Source organism: Oncorhynchus masou, chromosome 21 (genome assembly GCF_036934945.1).
Source record: "Oncorhynchus masou masou isolate Uvic2021 chromosome 21, UVic_Omas_1.1, whole genome shotgun sequence".
Lineage (NCBI taxonomy): Eukaryota > Metazoa > Chordata > Actinopteri > Salmoniformes > Salmonidae > Oncorhynchus > Oncorhynchus masou.
Window position 1 is genome coordinate 1 of NC_088232.1, and position 27,513 is coordinate 27,513.

A 27,513-nucleotide genomic window follows, 5' to 3' on the forward strand; every position below is an offset into this window, starting at 1 on the left:
GCTGGGAGGAGCTATAGGAGGATGGGCTCATTGTAACGGATAGAATGTTATAAATGGAACGTAGTCAAACATGGTTTAAATAGGTTTGGTTCCATTCCAGGCATTACAATGAGCCAGTCCTATATCTCCTCCCACCAGCCTCCTCTGGAAGATTCACTGTGTCAAGGTAACCACCCAAAACAGCAAAATCAATTATATATCATTGAGAACTCTAAAATGTACAACTACATCCGACTGCCTTGTTCTATCAACAGACTGAAGGACTCCGGTCTGTGTGTGTGACTGTCTGTGAGCTCACCCTTTGTAGAAGGCCGTGGGTCCCTCTTTGGTGGCCATGGTCCAGGCACAGTTGATGGCACTCTTATACTGGCCCGGCGGAGAGTTCATGTATCGTGTCTTCACCACGTCCACCGGAGAGGCAATGCAGGTGGTAACGAAGCCGGCGCCGAACGCAGAAGCAAAATGGCACGGGAGGTTATCTGTGGGAAAACGGTCATCACAAGCCCTTTTGAAACACTGTCACAAAGATATCAATGGGCACCTATTTTCAGTATGATTAACAATTTTAGATTTTGTGGATACCATGTTTGTAAAAGTCAACTAGCCAGCTAACTAATTCGACCAAAAAGTGCAATTCGTTTTAATGGCCTGTATTTCAAACTCAATTTGCTAGCTAGCAATGACCAGTGCTAATTTGTTTCCATCGAAATAGAATGAGAACTTATTGCTATGGTGAATCCATTATGACACGTGTAACTAATCATAGTTTAAAGATTGAACCTTAGATGAACTAGTGGATTAACACAGATGTGTAACAGAAATGCTGACACTAAAGTTAATGTTCAAGTAGTGCCATGCAGATACATTGTACTGTATAAGGCCTCTGTCTCGAGGCCTGCAGGAAATCATTATCTCTGTTTTATACCGCTTTGTTGTGAAAGGTGCAATAAAAATCCATGAGATAAATGTTAGCTCCGTGTTATTCCATAGCTGGACAGAATATTATGTACCAATATGTATACTGTTATCAGGCTTTCAAGACACATGAAGAACAAAAGAGCGAGAGGGCATGTGGACTTCTGCCCAGTCAGCTGTCTCGCTGTGACTGTATGCACCAATAGCACCCACTCACCTGACAACAGGTTGTGCCTAAGAATGGCCTCCTTGATGAGGTCATAGGTCACAAGCTCTGTGCAGTTGACCAGAGCATTCCTAGTGATGTTGGGTAGACAGCCTGGAGTGAACAAGAAGCAGGTTGGTTGGTTAATAACCCCAATAGTTATACCAGAATTAAACCACTAGTCTATCATTAGTAAAAGGCCCAAGAAAACTCAACAACAACCTGCAAAGCCAAGCTTTATTTTCAGGTGCACTCAAGTTCTGTCCTATGGGATCATCAACTTTGCAGTATCTGCTCCAATCAATATCTGTACATCCCGGACATTGAATGACAGTGACAGACAACAATCTTTGGTCTTTTCTATGCAAACAGTTCCACTACAGACAAACACAATCAATGGGGCTCAAGGTTAGCAGCAACACAACCAATGGAGATATTGGTGTCACTTGCAAATCAACCGATTGGGCCCAGGGTTGTACTGACTAACCTTTCCAGAGCCCGCGGATGCCCTCGTGGTTGAAAATGTGTTTGTAGGCCTGCATGGTGCCCGTGTAGCGACAGGCCACCCCGGTCAGGTTGACCTGGGCCTGGAAGCGGACCTTCACCACGTCAGTGGGCTGGGCGAAAGACACAGCCATGGCCCCTGTGGTGCAGCCGGCCAAGATACGGATACCAATATTTGCAGCTGGGATAAGACAGGGGCAGACGGGGTACGAGGGTTTGTTAAGTACTGAAAGGAGGATGATTGAGGTACTATATGATGCTTCTTCTCTTGGTACAAAATGTGTAACATCACAGATGACTATCTCCGATGAATAACTGTTATCCTAATTTACTGTCTGCGCCGCCAGAGTAGAAGTTTTTGACGTTGTCATAGAAGCCGATCCTGATGGAGGCAAAGCACATCTGTCTCTGTAAGCCCGCCACCAGACCGTTATACAGCGACCTGGGCCCCTCCGTCCGGATCATGGTACTGATTGTCCCAAACACCCCCTGTAGCGGATGCCCTTGGTAGCTTCCGACGCCACCTTCTCTCCCTGAATCTGGGGTTCACAAGTGTCAGTGTTAACGGAGGTCCCCACAAGAATCAGTGTTACAGGAGGTGCCAGTAAAATTCAGAGTTACAGGAGGTCAGACTCAAGGCTTCAGGGCTGGAGGTGGACAGTGAACCATTACCTGGAGTCTGACTTTGGCTGTATCCAGGGGAAAGGTGACCAGGTCAGCGATGCAGGCCGCTGAGCCAGCACTCAGCAGCTTCACCCCCAGGGTAGGGGGTGTATCGGAGGGCTTCATTCCCACCATGGTCCCTGGTACTGCAGACAGTGAAGGAGGAAGAGGGAAGGATGTCAACACTGCCGCATCTATTCTCTCTTACCTTCTTTGGAACTTAGCAAAATGCTGTGCATACTTAGAATATAGTTGAGTAAATATGCCAGTCAATTTGTTGATTCGGTTTTAAAAGTACAATAGCCTAGTGCAGTCTATTGTTGAGGCAGGAGGGATTTTGTGATATTTGAAAACACATTACATCACAATAACAACTGAACAGCATTGATTATAATAATCTATACAATCAACCAGATCAAATAAACATCAGTTATATATAGGGGTGGGTTGCACCAACATGGATTAACTCAAACTGGGTTAAATCAAGGTCAATAACTGGGTTTAATCAAGGTTTATTACCTGGGTTAAATCAAGGTTCAAGTATTAATCTTGTTGCACCACATTTTAAACCTAGTTTTAAATTAATCTTTGTTAAATGTAAACCTTCTAAACTAAGTTTAATTGTGTTCTTAGTTTAAATATTCTTGCTCTATTGTTTTAAAATGAAATTAAAATGTAGATAAGGGATTATTCTGAACTGCTCCTGCAGGAGTTTAAATTGATAAAATGTCAGTGTATGTGCTTCATTTTCAGTGTGATTAATGCTCTTGTGGATACCATGATTGTAAAAGTCAACTAGCCAGCTAACTAATTTGACCACAAAGTATAGTTTTAATAGCCTGTATAAAGGACACAAGCTAGCAATGACCAGTGCTAATTTGTTTCCATAGAAATAGAATGAGAACACGTTGCTATGGTGAATCCATTATGACACATGTAACTTCTCATAGTTTAAAGATCGAACCTTAGATGAACTAATCCAGGTTTAAAATTAAATGGTGCAACACATCTCAAAAAGAAACCAAGATTTACAAAACCTATATTTAGGTCTAACAAACAACAACAAAAAATGAAACCATGTTGGACAAATCAAATTGTTTTGCGAGTGTTATGAAATCTAACAGGTAATATCTGAGAGTACTTACATTGTTATTAATCCAGTGGATTAATTTCCGTTTGACTAGCTATTGGTTTACTGCAGGACGTGAGAGCCCAAACTACAGTCCCAGGGAGCCAGCCCTAACCCTGAAACAAGGAGTTGTGCATCATATTTATTCAATTTTTTACTGACTTGCCACAGAGAGAGGTGTTACTGTGTACAGGAGCACGGGCCAAACCAAAGTCCACTTACTGTCAAGAAAGTCAATGTCCAAATCAACCCTACAGCAGCGCACAGCTTCTAACATTCATGAAAAACAACACATTTACCGGTACATTACTTTGAAACTACAATGCAACATTTAATGGGAATATTTCATTAATCTCAGTGCAATGTGGCAACATTCACCACTCATTGTGTAATGGTACCTTTTGGTACCTTTTGTCATAAACTCAGCAAAAAAAGAAACGTCCTCTCACTGGCAACTGCGTTTATATTCAGCAAACTTAACATGTGTAAATATTTGTATGAACATAACAAGATTCAACAACTGAGACATAAACTGAACAAGTTCCACAGACATGTGACTAACATGGTGTGGCCACCAGCTGCATTAATTACTGCAGTGCATCTACTCCTCATGGACTGCACCCGATTTGCCAGTTCTTGCTGTGAGATGTTACCCCACTCTTCCACCAAGGCACCTGCAAATTCCTGGACATTTCTGTGGGGAATGGCCCTAGCCCTCACCCTCCGATCCAATAGGTCCCAGACATGCTCAATGGGATTGAGATCTGGGTTCTTCGCTGGCCATGGCAGAACCCTGACATTCCTGTCTTGCAGGAAATCACACACAGACTGAGCAGTATGGCTGGTGGCATTGTCATGCTGGAGGGTCATGTCAGGAAGAGCCTGCAGGAAGGGTACCACGAGGGAGGAGGATGTCTTCCCTGTAACACACAGCTTAGAGATTGCCTGCAATGACAACAAGCTCAGTCCGATGATGCTGTGACACACCGCCAGAGACCATGACGGACCATCCACTTCCAAATCGCTCCCGCTCCAGAGTACAGGCCTCTGTGTAATGCTCATTCCTTCGACTATAAACTCGAATCAGACGATCACCCCTGGTGAGACTAAACTGCACCTCGTCAGTGAAGAGCACTTTTGTTAGTCCTGTCTGGTCCAGCGACGGTGGGTTTGTGCCCATAGGCGACGTTGTTGCCGGTGATGTCTGGTGAGGACCTGCCTTACTACAACAGGCCTACAAGCCCTCAGTCCATCCTTTCTCAGCCTATTGCGGACAGTCTGAGCACTGATGGAGGGATTGTGCGTTCCTGGTGTAACTCGGGCAGTTGTTGCCATCCTGTACCTGTCCCACAGGTGTGATGTTCAGATGTACCGATCCTGTGCAGGTGTTGTTGCACGTGCTCCGCCACTGTGAGGACGATCAGCTGTCTGTCCCGTCTCCCTGTAGCGCTGTCTTAGGCGTCTCACAGTACGGACATTGCAATTTAGTGCCCTGGCCACATCTGCAGTCCTCATGCCTCCTTGCAGCATGCCTAAGGCACGTTCACGCAAATGAGCAGGGACCCTGGGCATCTTTATTTTGGTGTTTTTCAGAGTCAGTAGAAATACCTCTTTAGTGTCCTACATTTTCACAACTGTGACCTTAATTGCCTACCGTCTGTAAGCTGTTAGTGTCTTAACAACCGTTCCACAGGTACATGTTCATTAATTGTTTATGGTTCATTGAACAAGCATGGGAAGCTGTGGTTAAACCCTTTACAGTGAAGATCTGTGAAGTTATTTGGATTTTTACGAATTATCTTTGAAAGACAGAGTCCTGAAAAAGGGACATTTCTTTTTTTGCTGAGTTTACATAGCTATCAACCACAGAGTATTTGGAACCACTGGGGCTCTTTAACTCTGTTCACCCCACAGCTACCAGCAGAATATCAGAAGTATCAGTATCATGAATATCAGAAGTATCAGTAACATGAAGATGGGTTTACTGAATGTAATCATTCACTTCATTACAACAATATGTTGCTTATCTACAACATTTCTAGCAATAACATCAGTAACGTGCAGGGGACCCATCGTACCAGCTGTCGAGAGGCTTGTCTAAGCTCTCAGCCAATAGGAGTTAGGGTGTGGATGACAGGGGCTTAAGGTGGGAGAGTTTAATTGGCTAACAGCCAGATTCATGACAGCCTGTCAAAAGGTAACTGGTGTTCCTAATGAAATTGTGACAGACCAGGTGAGATAGTTGGCTTTATTTCAATTGGCTGCCTATTGATAGAGACGCTTAAACATACCAGGCTGTAGTGTTCAGTTTGGTTTAACCATGCTAGCAGCTACCTTAATTCTCTACAATAAGTTACATGTCACTGGTGTTTTTAGGGGGACAAAATGTTTGAGCACATGTTGGAATGGACTGATGTCCCAGAACCGTTCAAATCGTAATGCTGGTACATGTGGAGTGAAGAGTTTGCCTCTCGGTCAATATACAGAGGTGACAGAAGTGGGAGGGTTGTGACGTGAACTAGGGACTAAAGGTCAAATGGGGCTGATAAGAGTATTGCCTAACAGCAGGGTGTTTTCCCTCTCTCCCTCAGCTACTGAGAAACGCCATCTTCTTATGTAAAAGACAAAACTGACCCTGGGCCTCGCGAGTGGGGCAGAGGTCTAAGGCACTAAGGCAGTGCTAGAGGCATCACTACAGACCCGGGTTCGATCCCAGGCTGTATCACAACCGGCCATGATCGGGAGTCCCATAGCGCAGCACACAATTGGGCCAGCATCATCCGGGTTGGGGGGGGGGGCAACCTGCATGCTGACCTCGGTCATCAGTTGTACAGTGCTTCCTCAGGCACATTGGTGCGGCTAGCTTCCGGGTGTTAAGAAGCGCGGTTAGGCTGACCACCCAGGTTGATGGTAAACACACAGGGATGAGAACTTGATAAACAGAACAACATTGGTTAACATATTACCCCTGTGGACAAAGAGGAAAAATGGTGACTGGAGTATAAACAGAAAATAATCCTAAAAGAAAGAGGGAATTGGGGACATGTGCTACCATTTATGTGCTACCACACATAAGACTATGCAGGCTCTGGGATGAATGGTAAAAAAAAAAAATAAACGCTATCATTCAGCATCACACATGATTAATTAGATGTTAATAATTTAATAAATCAAATTCTTTATCCTAACAACACAGAACATGAATTAAAATCCAGTGTTCTACATCAGTTTCCCAAAGACGGTCCTGAATCAGCTGTGTAGTGCAAGGGCAAACACGTGTACCCAGGGGGGCCCCAGGACCGAGTTTGGGAAACCTGTCCTACATTCTAATGACCTTTGAATCCATAATTTAGGGACATGATGCGTTTGCTCGGGTCCTGGGATGAACAATTATTACATAACTGCAGTCAAAGGAGGACAGAGAATGACGTATTAGCAGACCAGTAAACAATTCAACCCAATCCATTACTACGTTAATGGATTAATCATTGCTAGAGAATGTTGCCATATGCATTACAATGGCAAGCTCTTATTGGTCAACCTGAACCACACCCCCAAGCATCTGCAGAGCAGCAGATGAGAAGAAAGCGAGAGATTTCACAAACAACCTGTATGTGACAAAGTCTCTTTTTCAACATGTCTCCCACGCTGACACCGCGCACCATTGTCGAAGCTAGAGAACTGCAAAATTGTTAGCCATTAACCCTTCGCTTAGGTAGAAAAGAATTTGCAGTGGTGGCATCAGATATTCTACTCCCTCATTTCGTTCTTGTTTCAAATGGAGCTGAGTAGACCAGACCCAACTGCTATCGCATTGGTGTCTATGGGAGAGCCACCCCCTTAAGTAGACAGGAACTGACATTCTTTCAGTGATAAACAGCCTTATGAAAGCATCCTCATTTATCCTTTGGTGGCATTACAGGATTTTGGGTCTGATTCTGGAACATTCTCTTCTCCAGCAGAGGGTGCTCTGTCTCCATCTCTGTATAGATCTGTCTTCCCCTCTCAATGTCGAAACAGAGCGTATCAATATTTATCCCAGGCTACAGTATGAGCAACCCTAATGGATAAATCCCATAAAGAGACATGAGACATTTTTAATATATAGCGTTCATTCTACACTTTTTAATTAGTTGAAGTGGTACACTTAAAATCATGACCTTTGTACATGACAAAATCATTCACATTGGAACAAAAAAATATATAAAACAGCGTAAAAATATACAGAGCAAAAAGTTCAAAAACATTGTTTTAAAAAAAAAAAAAAGAAGCTTTTGGAGTGTGCTGACGACGAGTGCAGGAGTGGCACAGAAAAAAGGCAGAAAACATGCTTATGGAATTAAAAGGAAAGAAGTGTCATTTTTTCCTGATAAAACAAAGTGCGTGTGCTCTACAGTTCAGTATGCAGGCTAAGCTACCACACGAATTAAATCTAAACCGTGTTTTCCTTAGTGAATTTACTGAAGTACATCTAGTCAGATAAAGCTTTCACCACCATTCATATTTCATTCCGGTGCAAGTGTGGTTTATCCTGAAGTGGTGGCAACTAATCTTCCCAACTCTAGAAGTACAGTCACTTCTTCATTGTAGCTAACGGATGCTACCCCTCTTAACCATTTTTTCTAGTGTAAATTAGCGGCTAATAGATTAGCAGTGAGTACAACTGCCCCACAGGTTGCTGTTAGTCAATTAGCCTAGTGGCTAATGAGTTAGCGGGTGACAGAACTCTACAACGACTGAGCAGTGTTCCTCTGGGACTGTGACAGGCCACTCCTGGACTGGGCTGGTGGTCTGTAAGACTTAAACATCATGATACGTAGTAGTCTAACTGGTTTAGCTATTATTAGTAGTAACATGTATACATGACTTCATATAAAGTACAGCAAGCACAGGTAATACATGTACAGTACACACACCACAGCTCTGCCGGAATTCCTTTTGAGGTCAAAGGTCAATAAAGCCCTTTTTGTCCTTCCCTGGTCCCTCTGCTGAACAGAATCTTCTAACCCTAAAGATAAAACAGGTTGTTGACATCTGGTAAAATACATTGCTAAGAGCAGGTATTTATTGGATTTTTTTACTCTTATAGTATTGCACACAAATGTTAGACTTATCAGTTCTAGCAGACTGTCATTCTTGTCACCCAACAAAGAGGAGAAGACTGGGTTTTTCACGTTGTACATTTACATGACATGTTTCCCTGTTTTCCGAAGCAGTCAACCTACAGAGCAAGAGTCTGTCTCTGTAAATTCTCTTTTTCATTGAGGCATTAGTTACCCAGACAGGGAGATCTCATAGTCGCTAGCGGACAGTAGGGAGCACCCCACTTTCCTCACATTCTTGGCATTGGTGATACGTGCGGCCACCTCCACTGGCTTCTCGAAGTAAAGCACCAGGGCCTGCTCAGTGAGCACCGATGCCAGGAACTGCTCAAAGGTGATGGCCCAGTCTTTATCTATGCTGGTGCTGTGAGGCAGCCCCCCATCTCTGCCATGGGGCCCACCTTCACCGTGAAGCCCGTTCCCTACTCCTCCACCATGGGGCCCGTTCTTGCTGCGCACCAGGACCGTGTCGTCATTAATGTCCTCGCAGTGAAGCTTGTCGTCGAGCTCATGGGAGCCGCCGCTGAGCACCGAGTAGGACGACATGGACGTGTCGTCTTTGGTCTCGTCATCTGAGATGAGCATGGAGGACGATGTCCCTGTGTCCTTCGGGGACGAGTCCTCCAGCTTAATGTCCTCCATGGCAGACAGCTGCTCGCCCCTGCCATCCCTCTTCGCAGGGCCACAGGGCCTGGCCTGGCTCTCCTTCTCCCCCTCTCCCTGGCCCCTCTGCTGAAAGACACCCCCAGGCTTGGTCCCTCCATCTTGGGCTGGCCCACTGGTTTTGGCCTCCTCTGGATCATCCTGGTCCTGCTCCTCCTGGTCCTTGGAATGGCAGAAGAGCTTGCCCACCTCGCCCATTTCCAGCAGCAAGCTGGTGACGGTGGCCGTGGCGTGGTACAGCTCCTGCTCCTGGGCGTCCTCGCTAAACATGTTGTACAGTGTCTTGCACAGCTCTATGAACTGGCTCTGGAGGAGAGAGAGAGAGAGAAGAAGACATACAGGTTAGCCTGGGAAGGAAGATGAGGTAGATTCATTGGCACGACACACACTTTCATAGCCACATTGATCAAGTGGACACCACTGACTCCCCCTGGGGAGGTGGAGTGGTTCTTAATGCTCTTACCTGGTTGAGTTTGGGCAGATCCTTCATGTTGTCCAGTTTGTTCTTGGTGCCCTGGTTCCACAGCCTCAGGTAGTGGCGGTAGTCAGGGGTGTGTAGTTTCTTCACTGTAGAAACAGAGGTGGCCGTTAAGAGTTAAAAGCTAGCAGCCTTGCACACTGACTATTTATAGGAGGCCATAACAACAACTAATGTATGTGCTGTTGTCAAGGAGAAAGTGTTGAATGAATAAGAGAACATGCACTAATAATGCCCTCAATAAACTGAAGTGGCATGCAGGCCTAGCTTGGGGACCATTTAACATGCAACACTCCCCGTTGCACTTTGAGACTGTTCAATTCTATAAGGAATCTATTGCTTTAATGGGAATTTTATTGTCTGGAAAATCAGTAAGTATATCGTCCCTAATCAGTGACCATAGACAATTTTTGCTCCAAGAAAACATGATACATAGAAAAGTAACAGTGCTTCCCCTTTTCATCCCAGACTTTTGGGATGGGTGTGTATGGAGTCAAATGGTTTGAAATAATTTCAGATAGCTGTAGCTCTCTAATCTCCCTCCTAAGTTCCTTACAGTGAGATGAGTGTTCTTGAGGTACAGTAAATAAAGGCCTTTGCAACAAACAAAAAAAGAACATGAACGGTAGACTTTGTGGCTTAAGGTATTATCATTTAGATTGGAGCATTTACAAACTAGCGATAGATACGCATGTCTCATAACTGTTTTATAGCAGTGCGTACCTTTCTCAGTCTTGAAAGTGACCCTGACAAAGCCATCATCCTTCTCGCTCTTGCACTTGGGGTCAAGGCCTGGAGGAAGGGAAAGGTCAAGAGTGCAAAGGTCAAAGGCACATTAGGAAGTTATCTGAAGAAGACAAAAAAAGTGGGAGGTAGAAATAGTTTGATGCATGCCATGAGTGGAGTGTGACTGTGATTGAGAGCACATAAGGCTCTGGTCAACATTAGTGGACTATACAGGGAAAAGGGTGCAATTTGGGGTGCAAACATTGTGTAACCTTTGGCATGTTGATGAGGACATGGCCTACCATTGGAAGTTTCCGGGGTGATGTCCTCAAAGAAGTACTGGGTGGCCTCGAAGGCAGAGTCTGGTTCCTGCTCATGGGTCACCTCTGGGAGGGGACAGGAAGATATAACAATGGTAAGGCCTAAAATGTTGTTATAATTGATAGCATTTATATAGCGCCTTTCCAAGTGCTGTAAGGGGCGTTATCATAACGCCTCAAACACTGCAGTTGAAAAAGTCCAATATAAATTGTATCCATTTATCATTATCTTTCCATCGAGGCATCACACATCCCAATGTTTGATCATAAGTCTGAAGTCATTTCTATATCATTCTGCCAGAGACAATGTTTCCATGTGGCTGGCAAAGGAAAAAAGCGAACCCCATCATCCCGAGAAACAAAACAATAGCTGCTTCAGGCTTTGCAGTTATACAGGGAATTAACGCGAGCTGAGCCAGAGAGCCATGAAAGCTCTTCTGATTGAGAGGTAGATTTCCAGCTGAGTTAAAATACTGCTGTGTGAGTCTTGAGCACCATCCAACCGCAGCTTCCCTTCTCCATATGCTGAACCAAGCGAGGGAGAGAACAAAATAATTCATCTTTCCTCCTTTACAGTAAAGAAATCCAATCCCCTATCCTTAAAACATCCTCCCCCTCACTCAGTTATGACAGCATATAAGGAGTATAGATTTCCCTCGGGACTTCTTTCCCTCTCTGTGAACAGTACACACACACATACTTACCAGGAATCACATGCATCTTGTACAGGAGCTTCAGTTTCTCAGTCAGATCCCCATGGCATAAAACACCTGAAATACACCATAGATGTGATAATTTGTCTTAACATTTCATTATGTCTATATAGACTTAATATCCATTTTGACCAGTTGCTACAATCATTAGTCAACTTCTATTTGATACACCCCCTCACCCATCTCCACCAATACTCACTCAGTCCACTAATAAACTCCCGGAAATTAATCAGAGAATCTCCGTTATGGTCCAGGAGCCTGAAGAAGCGCAGGGCCAATAGGTCTGCATGGGCCCCGTTGACAGGGGCCCAGGGGAAGAGCAGGGAGAACAGCCCCCTGAACTGCTCCAGGTCGATGCGGTACTGCTCCAGGTAGGGCAGGCTGGGGTCGTGGCGCTCCGTGGGGTTGCTGCCACCCGTTCCGCCCCAATAGCAGCTGGTCAGGTGTTCCGCCTGGAGAATGAAATGGTAGAAATAGATTTGATAGATTCAACAGTGTTTTAATGTGAATGAAAGAAATATATTATATTTATGTAGCAGTTTCCTAGAAAATTTTGAAGTATAAAGAAGCGAGGTGGAATGAGACCAAATGGTGATACCTATGCTAAATGTGGGAAAATGTGGTCACCCAAGGTGAGGAAATGCATATAGGTACCGCTGAATTGCTTTGCACAATGTTTCTAATGGATAAGTACATGATATCAACAGAGAACGAGGTGAACATTGCACAACATTGGGTATTAAAAGTTCTCTACTTTTCACATCTTATACCAGCACCCCTGACCATTAGAACTGTGCTGAAGACTCATCTGTCTTTCTCCATGTCCTCTAACAGGACTGAGCAGTAAGCGTCCGTTGTGTTAATGGATGAAGAGTAAAATGCTGTTGCCAGGGTTTTAGGTCTGTCTCTATGGATATTAAGTACCGGCTCCAACTATAGCCCATAATTCAGCGTTGCCGTGGCAGCAGGGCACTATGTGAGAGCTAGGAGAAATGAGACGCCCTGCCAAAGAGAAAGGGAGGCTGAGGAAAAGCAATACAGGAAGAGATGAGTTCCTTTAAGTTCCTATTGGTTAGAGGTCAGTTCCATTTAGTTCATATTGGCTACAGCATGGCTGTCACTCACCTTGAACAGAACGTAGAGCTCCTCCAGTTCGTCGATGCTGAAGGCAGTCTCCGTGACAATGGTTCTGACCTGAAAGAGAACAGTGGATTTAGGACCTGTGTGAGGAGATCAGAACTAACCAGCATTGAATACAATCAGAAACAATGGCTTAAAATGACTTGAAATCCTCCACACCCAACATCTGTTGTACCATACAGTGTGTGTAATAGCAGGGGTCGTTACCACGTTGCGTTTGGTGGTGTCCTCGATGGTCTGGATGACCCTTAGCCTCTGTTTGAAGCGCATCTGCTCGATCACGTCTGCCCGGATGGAGCCAAACTTCTACAAACAGCCACACGGGACCGAGAGAGAGAGGTCAACACTGCTGCTATCCTACGGCTGAGATATTCACTGAGACTGCATAATCACCAGCCAGAGTAAAGGTCAAAACAGAGTGACAGTTCTACCAGTGAATACACTTGGGTCTAGGAAGCAGGGTTGGGCTGAATTCCATTCCAACTTAATTGACTGAATGGACCCCATCTCTGACAGATTGAAGGAGTAATTGAATGACGGGTGGATGGACGGTGCCCTGGTCATGTTGAGGAGACTCACCTCGTAGGAGCTGCGGACCAGCTTGAAGATGTCCACCTCCGGGTGGGGATCCCCATCGTCTGTCAGCAGGGAGTGCAGGTGGGGGATGGGAGGCAGGGTGCTGTCTTTATTCGTCACGCTGTCCAGGTACCTACACACAAACGTGTCACACAACCAAATCCTTTATATTGACAGCTTATCAATATCAAGCTTTAATTGAATTAAGAAGTGTTCTTACTGCAGTGTTTCAAAACAAGATGATCTCTCGTGTCACTTCCGCCAACACAATTTGACCTTTGACCCGACTCATGGGGTCTGCTCTTTGAGTGAAAAACTAAAGTAGCATGACTGACCAGCAAACCCATGTTGAATGACCTAATTGGTTATGGTTAGGATTAAGGTCAGGGCAAAGGTTAGGATTTTAGTTTAGGTTCAGGTTAGGTTCTAGTCATGAGTTGGCCTACCAATCATGTCCTTTTAGTCCAGGGCTGTTCCAATTCTGGTACTGCAGGGCTAAAACCCTTCTGGTTTTCATCAGACCTGGTGCACCAGGTGAATACAATTAACTACCAGGTAGAAACAAATCAAGAAGTGTTTCTGCCCTCCAGGACCGAAATTGAAAAGCCCCTTTTTAGTATCTTTGGCCCCTTGTCGGTCTTCCACCCCCACCCGTTCTCACCTTCCCAGCACGGTCATGGCCTCTCCATCGTCCTTGGCCCCCAGCAGCTGGTGGATGTTGGCGTGCAGCACGCTGAGCGCCAGCTGGAAGATGACCTTGATGCCCTCGTAGAAGAAGCAGTCGACCACCACCACGGCACTCTCGAATGGCATGACACTGAGGAACAGGGTGAGGAACCAGGAGAGGGAAATGGTAGAGATGACTCCCAGGTCCTGCATGCAGTCGTAGAGTTCAGGGACGTACTCCCTGGCCAGCTCCTCAAAAACACCCTGGTCTACCAGAGCTCCTGGAGAAGGAGAAGTGGGAGGTTAGCAAGACAGAAAAAAAAGGCCTATGCGGACACTGATACAGTAAGAGGGAGAACGATGCCAACAGATATGCCCAAAGACTGAGGGACACATACACACATCTGAACACAAAACATAAAATAGAGACACTGAGACCAAGTTAAAAACGCAGAGAGAAACACACCAGTCGGCCACAAAGCCACCCATTGCCCTACTACAGCCTCATTCCAGAAGCTTTCAACTGACCTACGACCCTGGTGTTGTAGTAGTCAGGCAGCATCCGCTCACACAGAGCCACCAGCAGCCAGAAGGCCTCCTCCTCTTTAGCATACAGCAGCAGCACCGACGTCACAATGTTCATGGCCTAGGAAGAACCACCAAGATTATTCAGAATAATACATTCAACTTCTATAGCGCTTTTCTTTACAGAATCTCAAAGCCCATCAAAAAGCAAAACACGAATCAAATTAAACAGCTATGTGACAGTAGGTCTGGACTACAGTTTTCAGCCTGAGTTAAAAGCCTTCAGAATTTCAAGCTGCCAACAGATGGACCAGCAGTCAAGAGGGAACCGCATGGCTTCGACCCGCAGGGGGAACCAAGATTAGGGACCCGCGGGGGAGTCAGGACAGCTATAGAAGTGGCAAACTACTATGTGACTTGACTATTTATAAACTGAAGAGCAGTGTGAATGTTTGTGTTGTAAAATAAGTGTGTGTGTGTAACAAGCTCTCACGATCTCACTGCAGAATCAGATGTTTGTCCACAAACATAACATTTTGAAGATTAGGCATTCATTCTGAATGGTTAAGGGTTAAGGTTTGGTATAGACAAAAATAGTGCTTAGCGCTGGGATTGAACACGCGACTTTCAGAGCCGGAGCTCGCAGCTTACGCCCATCTGCCATCCCTGTCCACAGGACTTAAAGGTAATAGCGCCAACATTGCCCCTAGAGGCCGGTTTTGAAGGAATCTCGTGACGTTCTGCTTACCTGGACGGACAACTACTTTGGCAGTGGATCTTGAGCGACAGGACTAGTGCGTCTGTGTGCGTATACTATATAACATGTGTGTATACTATATACCATGCGTGTATACTACACTGCTCAAAAAAATAAAGGGAACACTTAAACAACACAATGTAATTCCAAGTCAGTCACACTTCTGTGAAATTAAACTGTCCACTTATAGGCAATTAGCAAGACACCCCCAATAAAGGAGTGGTTCTGCAGGTGGGGACCACAGACCACTTCTCAATTCCTATGGTTCCTGGCTGATGTTTTGGTCACTTTTGAATGCTGGCGGTGCTTTCACTCTAGTGGTAGCATGAGACGGAGTCTGCAACCCACACAAGTGGCTCAGGTAGTGCAGCTCATCCAGGATGGCACATCAATGCGAGCTGTGGCAAGAAGGTTTGCTGTGTCAGCGTAGTGTCCAGAGCATGGAGGCGCTACCAGGAGACAGGCCAGTACATCAGGAGACGTGGAGTAGGCAACAAACCAGCAGCAGGACCCCTACCTCCGCCTTTGTGCATGGAGGAGCACTGCCAGAGCCCTGCAAAATGACCTCCAGCAGGCCACAAATGTGCATGTGTCTGCTCAAATGGTCGGAAACAGACTCCATGAGGGTGGTATGAGGGCCCGATGTCCACAGGTGGGGGTTGTGCTTACAGCCCAACACCGTGCAGGACGTTTGTCATTTGCCAGAGAACACCAAGATTGGCAAATTTGCCACTGGCGCCCTGTGCTCTTCACAGATGAAAGCAGGTTCACACTGAGCACATGTGACAGACTCTGGAGAACGTTCTGCTGCCTGCAACATCCTCCAGCATTACTGGTTTGGCGGTGGGTCAGTCATGGTGTGGGGTGGCATGTCTTTGGGGGCCGCACAGCCCTCCATGTGCTCGCCAGAGGTAGCCTGACTGCCATTAGGTACCGAGATGAGATCCTCAGACCCCTTGTGAGACCATATGCTGGTGCGGTTGACCCTGGGTTCCTCCTAATGCAAGACAATGCTAGACCTCATGTGGCTGGAGTGTGTCAGCAGTTCTTGCAAGAGGAAGGCATTGATGCTATGGACTGGCCCACCCGTTCCCCAGACCTGAATCCAATTGAGCACATGTGGGACATCATGTCTCGCTCCATCCACCAACGCCAAGGTGCACCACAGACTGTCCAGGAGTTGGCGGATGCTTTAGTCCAGGTCTGGGAGGAGATCCCTCAGGAGACCATCCGCCACCTCATCAGGAGCATGCCCAGGCGTTGTAGGGAGGTCATACAGGCACGTGGAGGCCACACACACTACTGAGCCTCATTTTGACTTGTTTTAAGGACATTACATCAAAGTTGGATCAGCCTGTAGTGTGGTTTTCCACTTTAATTTTGAGTGTGACTCCAAATCCAGACCTCCATGGGTTGATAAATTTGATTTCCATTGATAATTTGTGTGTGATTTTGTTGTCAGCACATTCAACTATGTAAAGAAAAAAGTATTTAATAAGAATATTTCATTCATTCAGATCTAGGATGTGTTATTTTAGTGCTCCCTTTATTTTTTTGAGCAGTGTATATACCATGCGTGTATACTATATACCATGCGTGTATACTATATACCATGCGTGTATACTATATACCATGCGTGTATACTATATACCATGCGTGTATACTATATACCATGCGTGTATACTATATACCATGCGTGTATACTATATACCATGTGTGTACCTGGCAGTAGCCTATGTTGGGGTTTCTGAAGGCGTAGGCAGTAAGGACCCTTCGTAGGGCAGCGATCCCCATCTCGTTCTGGAAGGCTGGGTGTTCAGGGAGGGAGCGGTGCAGGTCTCTCTCGATCTCCTCCGTGGCCAGGTTGTACTTCCCCATAGACTTCTCTACCAGGTCCTCATAGTAGCCAGGGTGGGTCGCCATCTCGTTGATCGCCCCTGGGGCGGGATATAGTGACCACAGTTAGTATAGCGTTAAACGAGGCCCATTGGCACCAGACCATCAGCCAATTGCGGTTTTAAAAAATTGGTCTGGTGAAACAAAGTTAATGTCAGGCCCAAGGTTTTCAGGGGGAAATAGAAAGAGAGCCTGTGATGTGACTTCCGCATTTGGACGTAAACAATGCAACATCACTCCTCCACATTTACTGGATTGGTGCAGAAGAGAACCTCTCCCCAACAGTTATTTTTTGATTATCTTCAAGACCATATAGGGGATTATTTTACACCTGGCTAAGTTAGGCTAGCATTGCAACGGCATTGCATATTCAATGTAATCAGTTTCAGAAATGGTTGGAGTGATGAAACCAGAACTCAAGCCATTGCTCACTCCATCTCTACTAACGGAGGGATGTGGCAAGCAGCCAGTAGACATGCAGTTGTAAGCCTTCCACTCTCACTTTAGGCAGAATCCCATCTACACTGAAACCTTACTGCCTTTATAGCCCTCCCCTCCCGTACTCCCAGCTGCGGAAGCATCAACAACAACACAGGCTAAACCATTAAGAGGGGGGGGGGCGGTCCTGGATAAAAGTCTGTTGAATCATAACATCCTCAAACTCACTCTTCTAGCGCAGTCAAACTCAGGCTTATCAACAGTTCCCACTGTGACCGTGAATGTGAGTAGAGGGAAAAGTATAGAGGTTGCATTCAAATGCTGCATCTTCTTCCACATAAAAACACAGCTAGCGAGTTTCGCCAACAGAGACGCTAGGCTAACATGTAAACACACCAGTCCATCCAGGAAGTGCAGATGTATGGCTGCCATGGCGAATGCGGAAGGTACCACAAGTAGGTCACTAGGGGAAAGAGCAGGTAGATAGTCGCTAACTGTTAGTGCTGTCGCGTGGATGCAATGCATTTCCTCCAGGAAGAAGAGGATGAAGTATAAAACATTGTTTGGTGATCTCAGCAGTGACTCTCCCTGTAGGCCAACTGGTTCTTCAGGTTTATTTATATAGGTCAGCTTTTCACAGCGACAGTGGTCACAATGTAGGCCTACGTCTCCAACACAACCCCTACATAAGCTGCTGTGTTCGTAAAGCCTGGTTAAACCAGACTGACAGTGTTCAGTTTGGCGTACAGTAAGCAGACTATAGAATGTGTGCGCTCACTGTAATATGCTGTAGCAGTGGACGTGAAGCATGCAGCCCAGTTACAGGTTAGATACAGTATGATACTGCTGCTCAGGCAGGAGATGGGAATGGAATGCGTTGCCAAGGCCAAGTGAATGCATGTTTAATGAGGCTACCCAAATCCATATGTACACTGAAAGAAAAGCTAATATTTGACTATCAATAATTCTAATACACCTGGATGATGAACCTGTGCTCATACCACAAAAGGGGGTTTGAGAAACGCAAAACTAAAATCTGATGTGTTTTTCCTGTTGTTTTTCCTCCTGTGGTAACAATAACTATAGTAATGAGATGTGGTCCCACCACACGATGCCGAATGCAGGTTAGGAGTTGGTGTATGAGCACGTAGTCCTGTCTGTGGTCTTTGAGTGTGTGTATCAGCACGGCTTGTGGAGATACAGGATGAGTGAAAGTCGAGTATATGAATGTCAAGAACCGGGGGGCATAATGTAATATACAAATGACTATGTACAGTGAATGTGAGTGCATTGTGAGATCATTCCCACGCCGGTCTGTTTGTGAGAACGCGTGCGACTGTTTGCCTCACCGGAGAAGAGCAGCCACAGCTCTCCCCTCATGTTCTCTGGGATGCCTTTAAGCACCAGGTCCTTGGTCTTCCCTGTACGGTACATACACACCCCCTGGCCGTACTCGGTGATGTGGTTCTTCCACGCCTGTTCCTTCAGGAACTCCTTGGCCTGGGGAAAAATTAAAATTGACAGTTAATAATCTTGCATGTGTTGGAAAAAGAAAAGAGAAATGTCATGAGAGACACATTTCATGCCAGTAAAGCTCCCCTTAGAGAGAACTACAGAATGATGTTCAAGGACAGAGAGAGCGAGAGAAAGAAAGTAGACACGCTTACATTGTTTCAATACACGCAGAATGTAAGCGAGAGAGATCAGGATGGTTCGTAGGAGGCAAAAAACAAATTACCACCTCATTAAATAACGAGCCAGAGAGCCTTCAAAGCCTAAACAATATTTCTAACTTTCGACACACACGTATGTAGCACAAATACTCCCTTAGAGGTCTTTGAAGAATTTCATTAAGGCTTTTTTTACTTCAATTAACTCGGATTTAATATACTTTCCACACACTTCCCCCTCCATTGGTCTACATCTGCAACTTCCCTGCAGGCCTTTGAACTGTGCAATGCAAAGCCAGCTGGAGGTTAGCGCAGGAACAGAACACACTGACTGTAAGCCAAGCTTTGTTTTAGATCAAGGTTGAGACACTGATGGCACCGACAGACATGGCCGCTCTGTTTCTGGCTCCTAAGCAACTTTGCTTTGTTGTGTATTGTTAGATATTACCGCACTGTTGGAGCTCGGAACACAAGCACTTCGCTATACCCGCAATTACATCTGCTAAATAAAAGCCTCAGGTTATTACATGCAGAAATTGGATTCCCAATGGCTTATTCAGCATGCAGGTATATACACGCAGTTACAGTGTGTTACAATATTTTGTCACTGTAAATAAATGTATTCAACTCAATTAATTTAGTCCAAGTTCAGTTCCATCAATCATGTGCAATCATTCTAATTCTCTACTATAGCATCTTCTTGTGTTCGACCACATGTTTCTTTAACTAGGCAAGTCAGTTAAGGACAAATTCTTATTTACAATGACATTCCTAACCCAACCCGGATGACGCTGGGCCAATTGTGCGCTGCCCTATGAGACTCCCAATCACAGCCGGTTGTGATACAGCCTGGAATCGAACCAGGGTCTGTAGTGACACCTCTAGCACTGAGATGCAGTGTCTTAGACCGCTGCACCACTCAGGAGCCCCCAACATGTGAACAGAACAATTCATTGACCGTACCAGTTTGGGGTTGAACTCCTCCGGCGAGCGGCGGCGGTACATGGTCATGAGGGCCTGGGTGGCGGTGGGCACGCTGTTGTCATTGAGGTTAAACTGGCGCTCACCCTCGGAGGAGCCCTCTGAGCCCAGACTGCTGCGCTGGGGACTGCTGGAGAGGAGAGAGCCCTGCTGGGAGTACACCTAGAGGAGAGAGACAGATTCAGGATCAGAATTAGGAGATTGTTAATGCAGTCAATTATCATGAGTTTATCATAACAACTGTTCTGAGACCTGTGATGAGATGCTATAATAATACTGAGAATAAACCTGGTGGAGAGCAGAACAAGTCCAGGATCAGGATAGTTAATGCAGTGTGCTTTATGATAAGAGCTGATCAGAGACCTGTGATAATAATCATGCTAAGTATTTACTGAAGACCTGGAGTAGAGGGAGTCTTATCAGCAAACTTGGGGAGCAGTTGTGGAAGAGACCTAAATGATGTACAACATCCTAGATGTACAATGACATAGATGTGCCCTCACCTCATCGTCGGAGCTGTTCACACTCCCGGTGGTCTCCCTCTCAAAGTAGATCTTGGAGGTGGTCTGCTGCAGGAAGTCAGAGATCCTCTGGACCAGGAAGTCCCGGTCCTTGAGGTTGGCGAACAGGAAGGTCATCCTGTTCTTGGTGCTGATGGACACTGGGCTGGGGAAAAAGTTGGAGCTGTCCGCCTTCTCCACTATCGTCACCTGGGAGGGACAGACACACAGAGGTCTGTCACAACAGATATGTCATTCATGTATCAGTCACAACAGATATGTCAGTCACAATAGATGTCAGTCATATGTCAGACAAGAGATATGCCAGTCATACCAAATCAAATGTTATTGGTCACATAAACATATTTAGCAGATGTTATTGCAGGTGTAGCATAATGCTTGTGTTCCTAGCTCTAACGGTGCAGTAGTATCTAACAATTCACAACAATACACACAAATCTAAAGTAAAAGAATGGAGTTAAGAAAATATATAAATATTAGGACGAGCAATGTCAGTGGCATTGACTAAAATACTAGTAAATTGAACACAGTATAAAATATATTATATGAGATGAGTAACACAGTAAGTAAACATTATTAAAGTGACCAGTGATTCCATGTATATTGGGCAGCAGCCTCTAAGGTGCAGGGTTGAGTAATCGGGTGGTAGCCTGCTACCACCCGGTTGTGTCAGACAACAGATACGCCAGTCACATGTCAGTCATAAGACATGAGTATGCAACATAAGTTATACATCCAATTGATATGAGAAAGTGTCCGATGTAGAACACGAATTACAGTAACCAATCACGTGTATTGATTTATTTCACCATCTAACCACATAGGTCAATATTCTCATGTGCAATGACCTAAGGTTAACATACCATACCAAGCACACAATAGGTTTCACCATATCAACACTTCAACCCACATACTAGGTGACTGAATTGATTCAGTGCCACACATCGTAACACTAGACATTAGTAGTCGATCCACGTTCTGCCCTGCCAGCGATTAAGTTTAAGATGGCTGATGGGGATAGGATGTGACAGGGTGGGTGGGGTGGGGGGGGGGGGTTCCTGATCGACAAGGCAACGGCTGGGCGAGGGGCAGCCAGTGACAAAAGCAGATTGGGAGTGACAGCTCCTACCAGAGTGTTAACCCGGCTGCTGCTCTTTCTTACTGCCCTGCTAGTAACCCCCTACAGCAGCACACAGCACAACTTGTCAAAGGTAACCTTTCTTTCCTGATGGAAAATCTCAAATCTATAGTGGTCCCACATTGACTTATGTCTTGGCATCATCCAACATTGTCACAAAAGTCTAGTTCAACGGTCACCAACCCGAAATCCCAGAGAGCTCCAGTCAGTGCAGACTACTACTCCGGGCCAACACTAAGCTCCAGGTCTACGGTCAATCACCAGTCTGTACCCAGCCAGACTCACCTCTCTAAGGGGGATGATGAGGCTGCACAGGGTCTCCTCCTTGGAAGTGAAGCAGATGTAGTTAGTGGAGACAAACATCTGGCCTAGGATGTGCATCTTGTTGAAAGGGGTCCAAAGGGTGCAGCCCGTGTGTCCGTCCAGCTTCTCATCCTTGGGCAGACGGAACAAGGCCCGGTAACGCTCGCTCTTAGCCCTGGCATCCAGGTCCCTGGGTGAGACAACAAGGTTCAAGAGATTGTCTAGTCTAGAGACGGTAAAGAATCTAATATGGAACAATCTGTTGTCTTTAAATAGCAGCAGTAAATTGAGACTAACTGTCGGAGCAGTTCTTGACACAAACCGGTGCGCCTGGCACCTACTACCATAACCTGTTCAAAAGGCCCTTAAATCTATTGTCTTGCCCATTCATTCTGTGAATAGCACACACACACACACAATCCATGACTCAACTGTCTCAAGGCTTGAAAATCCTTCTTTAACCTTTCTCCTCCACTTCAGTCTATATCATGGAAAGAGCAGGCATTCTTAATGTTTTGTATGCAGTGTATTTCCATACAAATGTATATATTCCAAATACCTTTACAGATGTATGTCACACATTAAAATACATTTGGCAAATGTTTTATATTTCCCATGTATCCTAAAATGCATCCCAAAAACAATTTCAAATGTTTTTTTTTCTTTGGATGAAAAATAAAAATCAGGTCAATGGAGTGAAAGAGCCATTTGCAACCAAGTATGACAGTATGATACTCCAACAGACATCTGGATGGGGCAACAGTTGCTACTACTGCAATAGGCATCTAGATGGGGCAACAGTTGCTACTACTGCAATAGGCATCTAGATGGGGCAACAGTTGCTACTACTGCAATAGACATCTAGATGGGGCAACAGTTGCTACTACTGCAATAGACATCTAGATGGGGCAACAGTTGCTACTACTGCAATAGGCATCTAGATGGGGCAACAGTTGCTACTACTGCAATAGGCATCTAGATGGGGCAACAGTTGCTACTACTGCAATAGGCATCTAGATGGGGCAACAGTTGCTACTACTGCAATAGGCATCTAGATGGGGCAACAGTTGCTACTACTGCAATAGGCATCTAGATGGGGCAACAGTTGCTACTACTGCAATAGACATCTAGATGGGGCAACAGTTGCTACTACTGCAATAGGCATCTAGATGGGGCAACAGTTGCTACTACTGCAATAGGCATCTAGATGGGGCAACAGTTGCTACTACTGCAATAGACATCTAGATGGGGCAACAGTTGCTACTACTGCAATAGACATCTAGATGGGGCAACAGTTGCTACTACTGCAATAGGCATCTAGATGGGGCAACAGTTGCTACTACTGCAATAGGCATCTAGATGGGGCAACAGTTGCTACTACTGCAATAGGCATCTAGATGGGGCAACAGTTGCTACTACTGCAATAGGCATCTAGATGGGGCAACAGTTGCTACTACTGCAATAGACATCTAGATGGGGCAACAGTTGCTACTACTGCAATAGGCATCTAGATGGGGCAACAGTTGCTACTACTGCAATAGGCATCTAGATGGGGCAACAGTTGCTACTACTGCAATAGGCATCTAGATGGGGCAACAGTTGCTACTACTGCAATAGGCATCTAGATGGGGCAACAGTTGCTACTACTGCAATAGACATCTAGATGGGGCAACAGTTGCTACTACTGCAATAGACATCTAGATGGGGCAACAGTTGCTACTACTGCAATAGGCATCTAGATGGGGCAACAGTTGCTACTACTGCAATAGGCATCTAGATGGGGCAACAGTTGCTACTACTGCAATAGGCATCTAGATGGGGCAACAGTTGCTACTACTGCAATAGGCATCTAGATGGGGCAACAGTTGCTACTACTGCAATAGGCATCTAGATGGGGCAACAGTTGCTACTACTGCAATAGGCATCTAGATGGGGCAACAGTTGCTACTACTGCAATAGGCATCTAGATGGGGCAACAGTTGCTACTACTGCAATAGACATCTAGATGGGGCAACAGTTGCTACTACTGCAATAGACATCTAGATGGGGCAACAGTTGCTACTACTGCAATAGGCATCTAGATGGGGCAACAGTTGCTACTACTGCAATAGGCATCTAGATGGGGCAACAGTTGCTACTACTGCAATAGGCATCTAGATGGGGCAACAGTTGCTACTACTGCAATAGACATCTAGATGGGGCAACAGTTGCTACTACTGCAATAGGCATCTAGATGGGGCAACAGTTGCTACTACTGCAATAGGCATCTAGATGGGGCAACAGTTGCTACTACTGCAATAGGCATCTAGATGGGGCAACAGTTGCTACTACTGCAATAGGCATCTAGATGGGGCAACAGTTGCTACTACTGCAATAGGCATCTAGATGGGGCAACAGTTGCTACTACTGCAATAGACATCTAGATGGGGCAACAGTTGCTACTACTGCAATAGGCATCTAGATGGGGCAACAGTTGCTACTACTGCAATAGACATCTAGATGGGGCAACAGTTGCTACTACTGCAATAGGCATCTAGATGGGGCAACAGTTGCTACTACTGCAATAGACATCTAGATGGGGCAACAGTTGCTACTACTGCAATAGGCATCTAGATGGGGCAACAGTTGCTACTACTGCAATAGGCATCTAGATGGGGCAACAGTTGCTACTACTGCAATAGGCATCTAGATGGGGCAACAGTTGCTACTACTGCAATAGACATCTAGATGGGGCAACCGTTGCTACTACTGCAATAGACATCTAGATGGGGCAACCGTTGCTACTACTGCAATAGACATCTAGATGGGGCAACAGTTGCTACTACTGCAATAGACATCTAGATGGGGCAACAGTTGCTACTACTGCAATAGGCATCTAGATGGGGCAACAGTTGCTACTACTGCAATAGGCATCTAGATGGGGCAACAGTTGCTACTACTGCAATAGACATCTAGATGGGGCAACAGTTGCTACTACTGCAATAGGCATCTAGATGGGGCAACAGTTGCTACTACTGCAATAGGCATCTAGATGGAGCAACAGTTGCTACTACTGCAATAGGCATCTAGATGGGGCAACAGTTGCTACTACTGCAATAGACATCTAGATGGGGCAACAGTTGCTACTACTGCAATAGACATCTAGATGGGGCAACAGTTGCAACTACTGCAATAGGCATCTAGATGGGGCAACAGTTGCTACTACTGCAATAGACATCTAGATGGGGCAACAGTTGCTACTACTGCAATAGGCATCTAGATGGGGCAACAGTTGCTACTACTGCAATAGACATCTAGATGGGGCAACAGTTGCTACTACTACAATAGACATCTAGATGGGGCAACAGTTGCTACTACTGCAATAGGCATCTAGATGGGGCAACAGTTGCTACTACTGCAATAGACATCTGGATGGGGCAACAGTTACAACTACAATAGACATCTAGATGGGGCAACAGTTGCTACTACTACAATAGACATCTAGATGGGGCAACAGTTGCTACTACTGCAATAGGCATCTAGATGGGGCAACAGTTGCTACTACTGCAATAGGCATCTAGATGGGGCAACAGTTGCTACTACTGCAATAGACATCTAGATGGGGCAACAGTTGCTACTACTGCAATAGGCATCTAGATGGGGCAACAGTTGCTACTACTGCAATAGGCATCTAGATGGGGCAACAGTTGCTACTACTGCAATAGGCATCTAGATGGGGCAACAGTTGCTACTACTGCAATAGGCATCTAGATGGGGCAACAGTTGCTACTACTGCAATAGACATCTAGATGGGGCAACAGTTGCTACTACTGCAATAGACATCTAGATGGGGCAACAGTTGCTACTACTGCAATAGACATCTAGATGGGGCAACAGTTGCTACTACTGCAATAGACATCTAGATGGGGCAACAGTTGCTACTACTGCAATAGGCATCTAGATGGGGCAACAGTTGCTACTACTGCAATAGGCATCTAGATGGGGCAACAGTTGCTACTACTGCAATAGGCATCTAGATGGGGCAACACTACTGCAATAGGCATCTAGATGGAGCAACAGTTGCTACTACTGCAATAGGCATCTAGATGGGGCAACAGTTGCTACTACTGCAATAGACATCTAGATGGGGCAACAGTTGCTACTACTGCAATAGACATCTAGATGGGGCAACAGTTGCAACTACTGCAATAGGCATCTAGATGGGGCAACAGTTGCTACTACTGCAATAGACATCTAGATGGGGCAACAGTTGCTACTACTGCAATAGGCATCTAGATGGGGCAACAGTTGCTACTACTGCAATAGACATCTAGATGGGGCAACAGTTGCTACTACTACAATAGACATCTAGATGGGGCAACAGTTGCTACTACTGCAATAGGCATCTAGATGGGGCAACAGTTGCTACTACTGCAATAGACATCTGGATGGGGCAACAGTTACAACTACAATAGACATCTAGATGGGGCAACAGTTGCTACTACTACAATAGACATCTAGATGGGGCAACAGTTGCTACTACTGCAATAGGCATCTAGATGGGGCAACAGTTGCTACTACTGCAATAGGCATCTAGATGGGGCAACAGTTGCTACTACTGCAATAGACATCTAGATGGGGCAACAGTTGCTACTACTGCAATAGGCATCTAGATGGGGCAACAGTTGCTACTACTGCAATAGGCATCTAGATGGGGCAACAGTTGCTACTACTGCAATAGGCATCTAGATGGGGCAACAGTTGCTACTACTGCAATAGGCATCTAGATGGGGCAACAGTTGCTACTACTGCAATAGACATCTAGATGGGGCAACAGTTGCTACTACTGCAATAGACATCTAGATGGGGCAACAGTTGCTACTACTGCAATAGACATCTAGATGGGGCAACAGTTGCTACTACTGCAATAGACATCTAGATGGGGCAACAGTTGCTACTACTGCAATAGGCATCTAGATGGGGCAACAGTTGCTACTACTGCAATAGACATCTAGATGGGGCAACAGTTGCTACTACTGCAATAGGCATCTAGATGGGGCAACAGTTGCTACTACTGCAATAGGCATCTAGATGGAGCAACAGTTGCTACTACTGCAATAGGCATCTAGATGGGGCAACAGTTGCTACTACTGCAATAGACATCTAGATGGGGCAACAGTTGCTACTACTGCAATAGACATCTAGATGGGGCAACAGTTGCAACTACTGCAATAGGCATCTAGATGGGGCAACAGTTGCTACTACTGCAATAGACATCTAGATGGGGCAACAGTTGCTACTACTGCAATAGGCATCTAGATGGGGCAACAGTTGCTACTACTGCAATAGACATCTAGATGGGGCAACAGTTGCTACTACTACAATAGACATCTAGATGGGGCAACAGTTGCTACTACTGCAATAGGCATCTAGATGGGGCAACAGTTGCTACTACTGCAATAGACATCTGGATGGGGCAACAGTTACAACTACAATAGACATCTA

The 27,513-nt window shown here is 45.6% G+C and overlaps 1 protein-coding gene and 1 pseudogene across 1 annotated transcript in view; both read right to left on the reverse strand.

The window, feature by feature from the left end:
• Positions 1-256: 256 nt before the first annotated feature.
• LOC135507551 (putative mitochondrial transporter UCP3) lies at positions 257-3,596 on the reverse strand (annotated as a pseudogene).
• Positions 3,597-7,510: 3,914 nt separating this feature from the next.
• The window catches only part of LOC135507552 (TBC1 domain family member 9-like), a 33,809-nt gene continuing 13,806 nt past the window's right edge, over positions 7,511-27,513 (reverse strand). Inside the window, exons 7-22 of the mRNA XM_064927055.1 lie at positions 22,012-22,219; positions 20,571-20,777; positions 20,050-20,229; positions 18,766-18,916; positions 16,805-17,019; positions 14,329-14,446; positions 13,796-14,081; positions 13,138-13,267; positions 12,766-12,864; positions 12,544-12,612; positions 11,618-11,870; positions 11,410-11,475; positions 10,688-10,771; positions 10,383-10,451; positions 9,645-9,748; positions 7,511-9,487 (exon numbers count right to left, since the gene is read on the reverse strand). Of these exons, the coding sequence (XP_064783127.1) occupies positions 8,690-9,487; positions 9,645-9,748; positions 10,383-10,451; positions 10,688-10,771; positions 11,410-11,475; positions 11,618-11,870; positions 12,544-12,612; positions 12,766-12,864; positions 13,138-13,267; positions 13,796-14,081; positions 14,329-14,446; positions 16,805-17,019; positions 18,766-18,916; positions 20,050-20,229; positions 20,571-20,777; positions 22,012-22,219 (3,037 nt within the window). The 3' untranslated portion in view covers positions 7,511-8,689. The remainder of the gene's footprint in view (positions 9,488-9,644; positions 9,749-10,382; positions 10,452-10,687; positions 10,772-11,409; positions 11,476-11,617; positions 11,871-12,543; positions 12,613-12,765; positions 12,865-13,137; positions 13,268-13,795; positions 14,082-14,328; positions 14,447-16,804; positions 17,020-18,765; positions 18,917-20,049; positions 20,230-20,570; positions 20,778-22,011; positions 22,220-27,513) is intronic.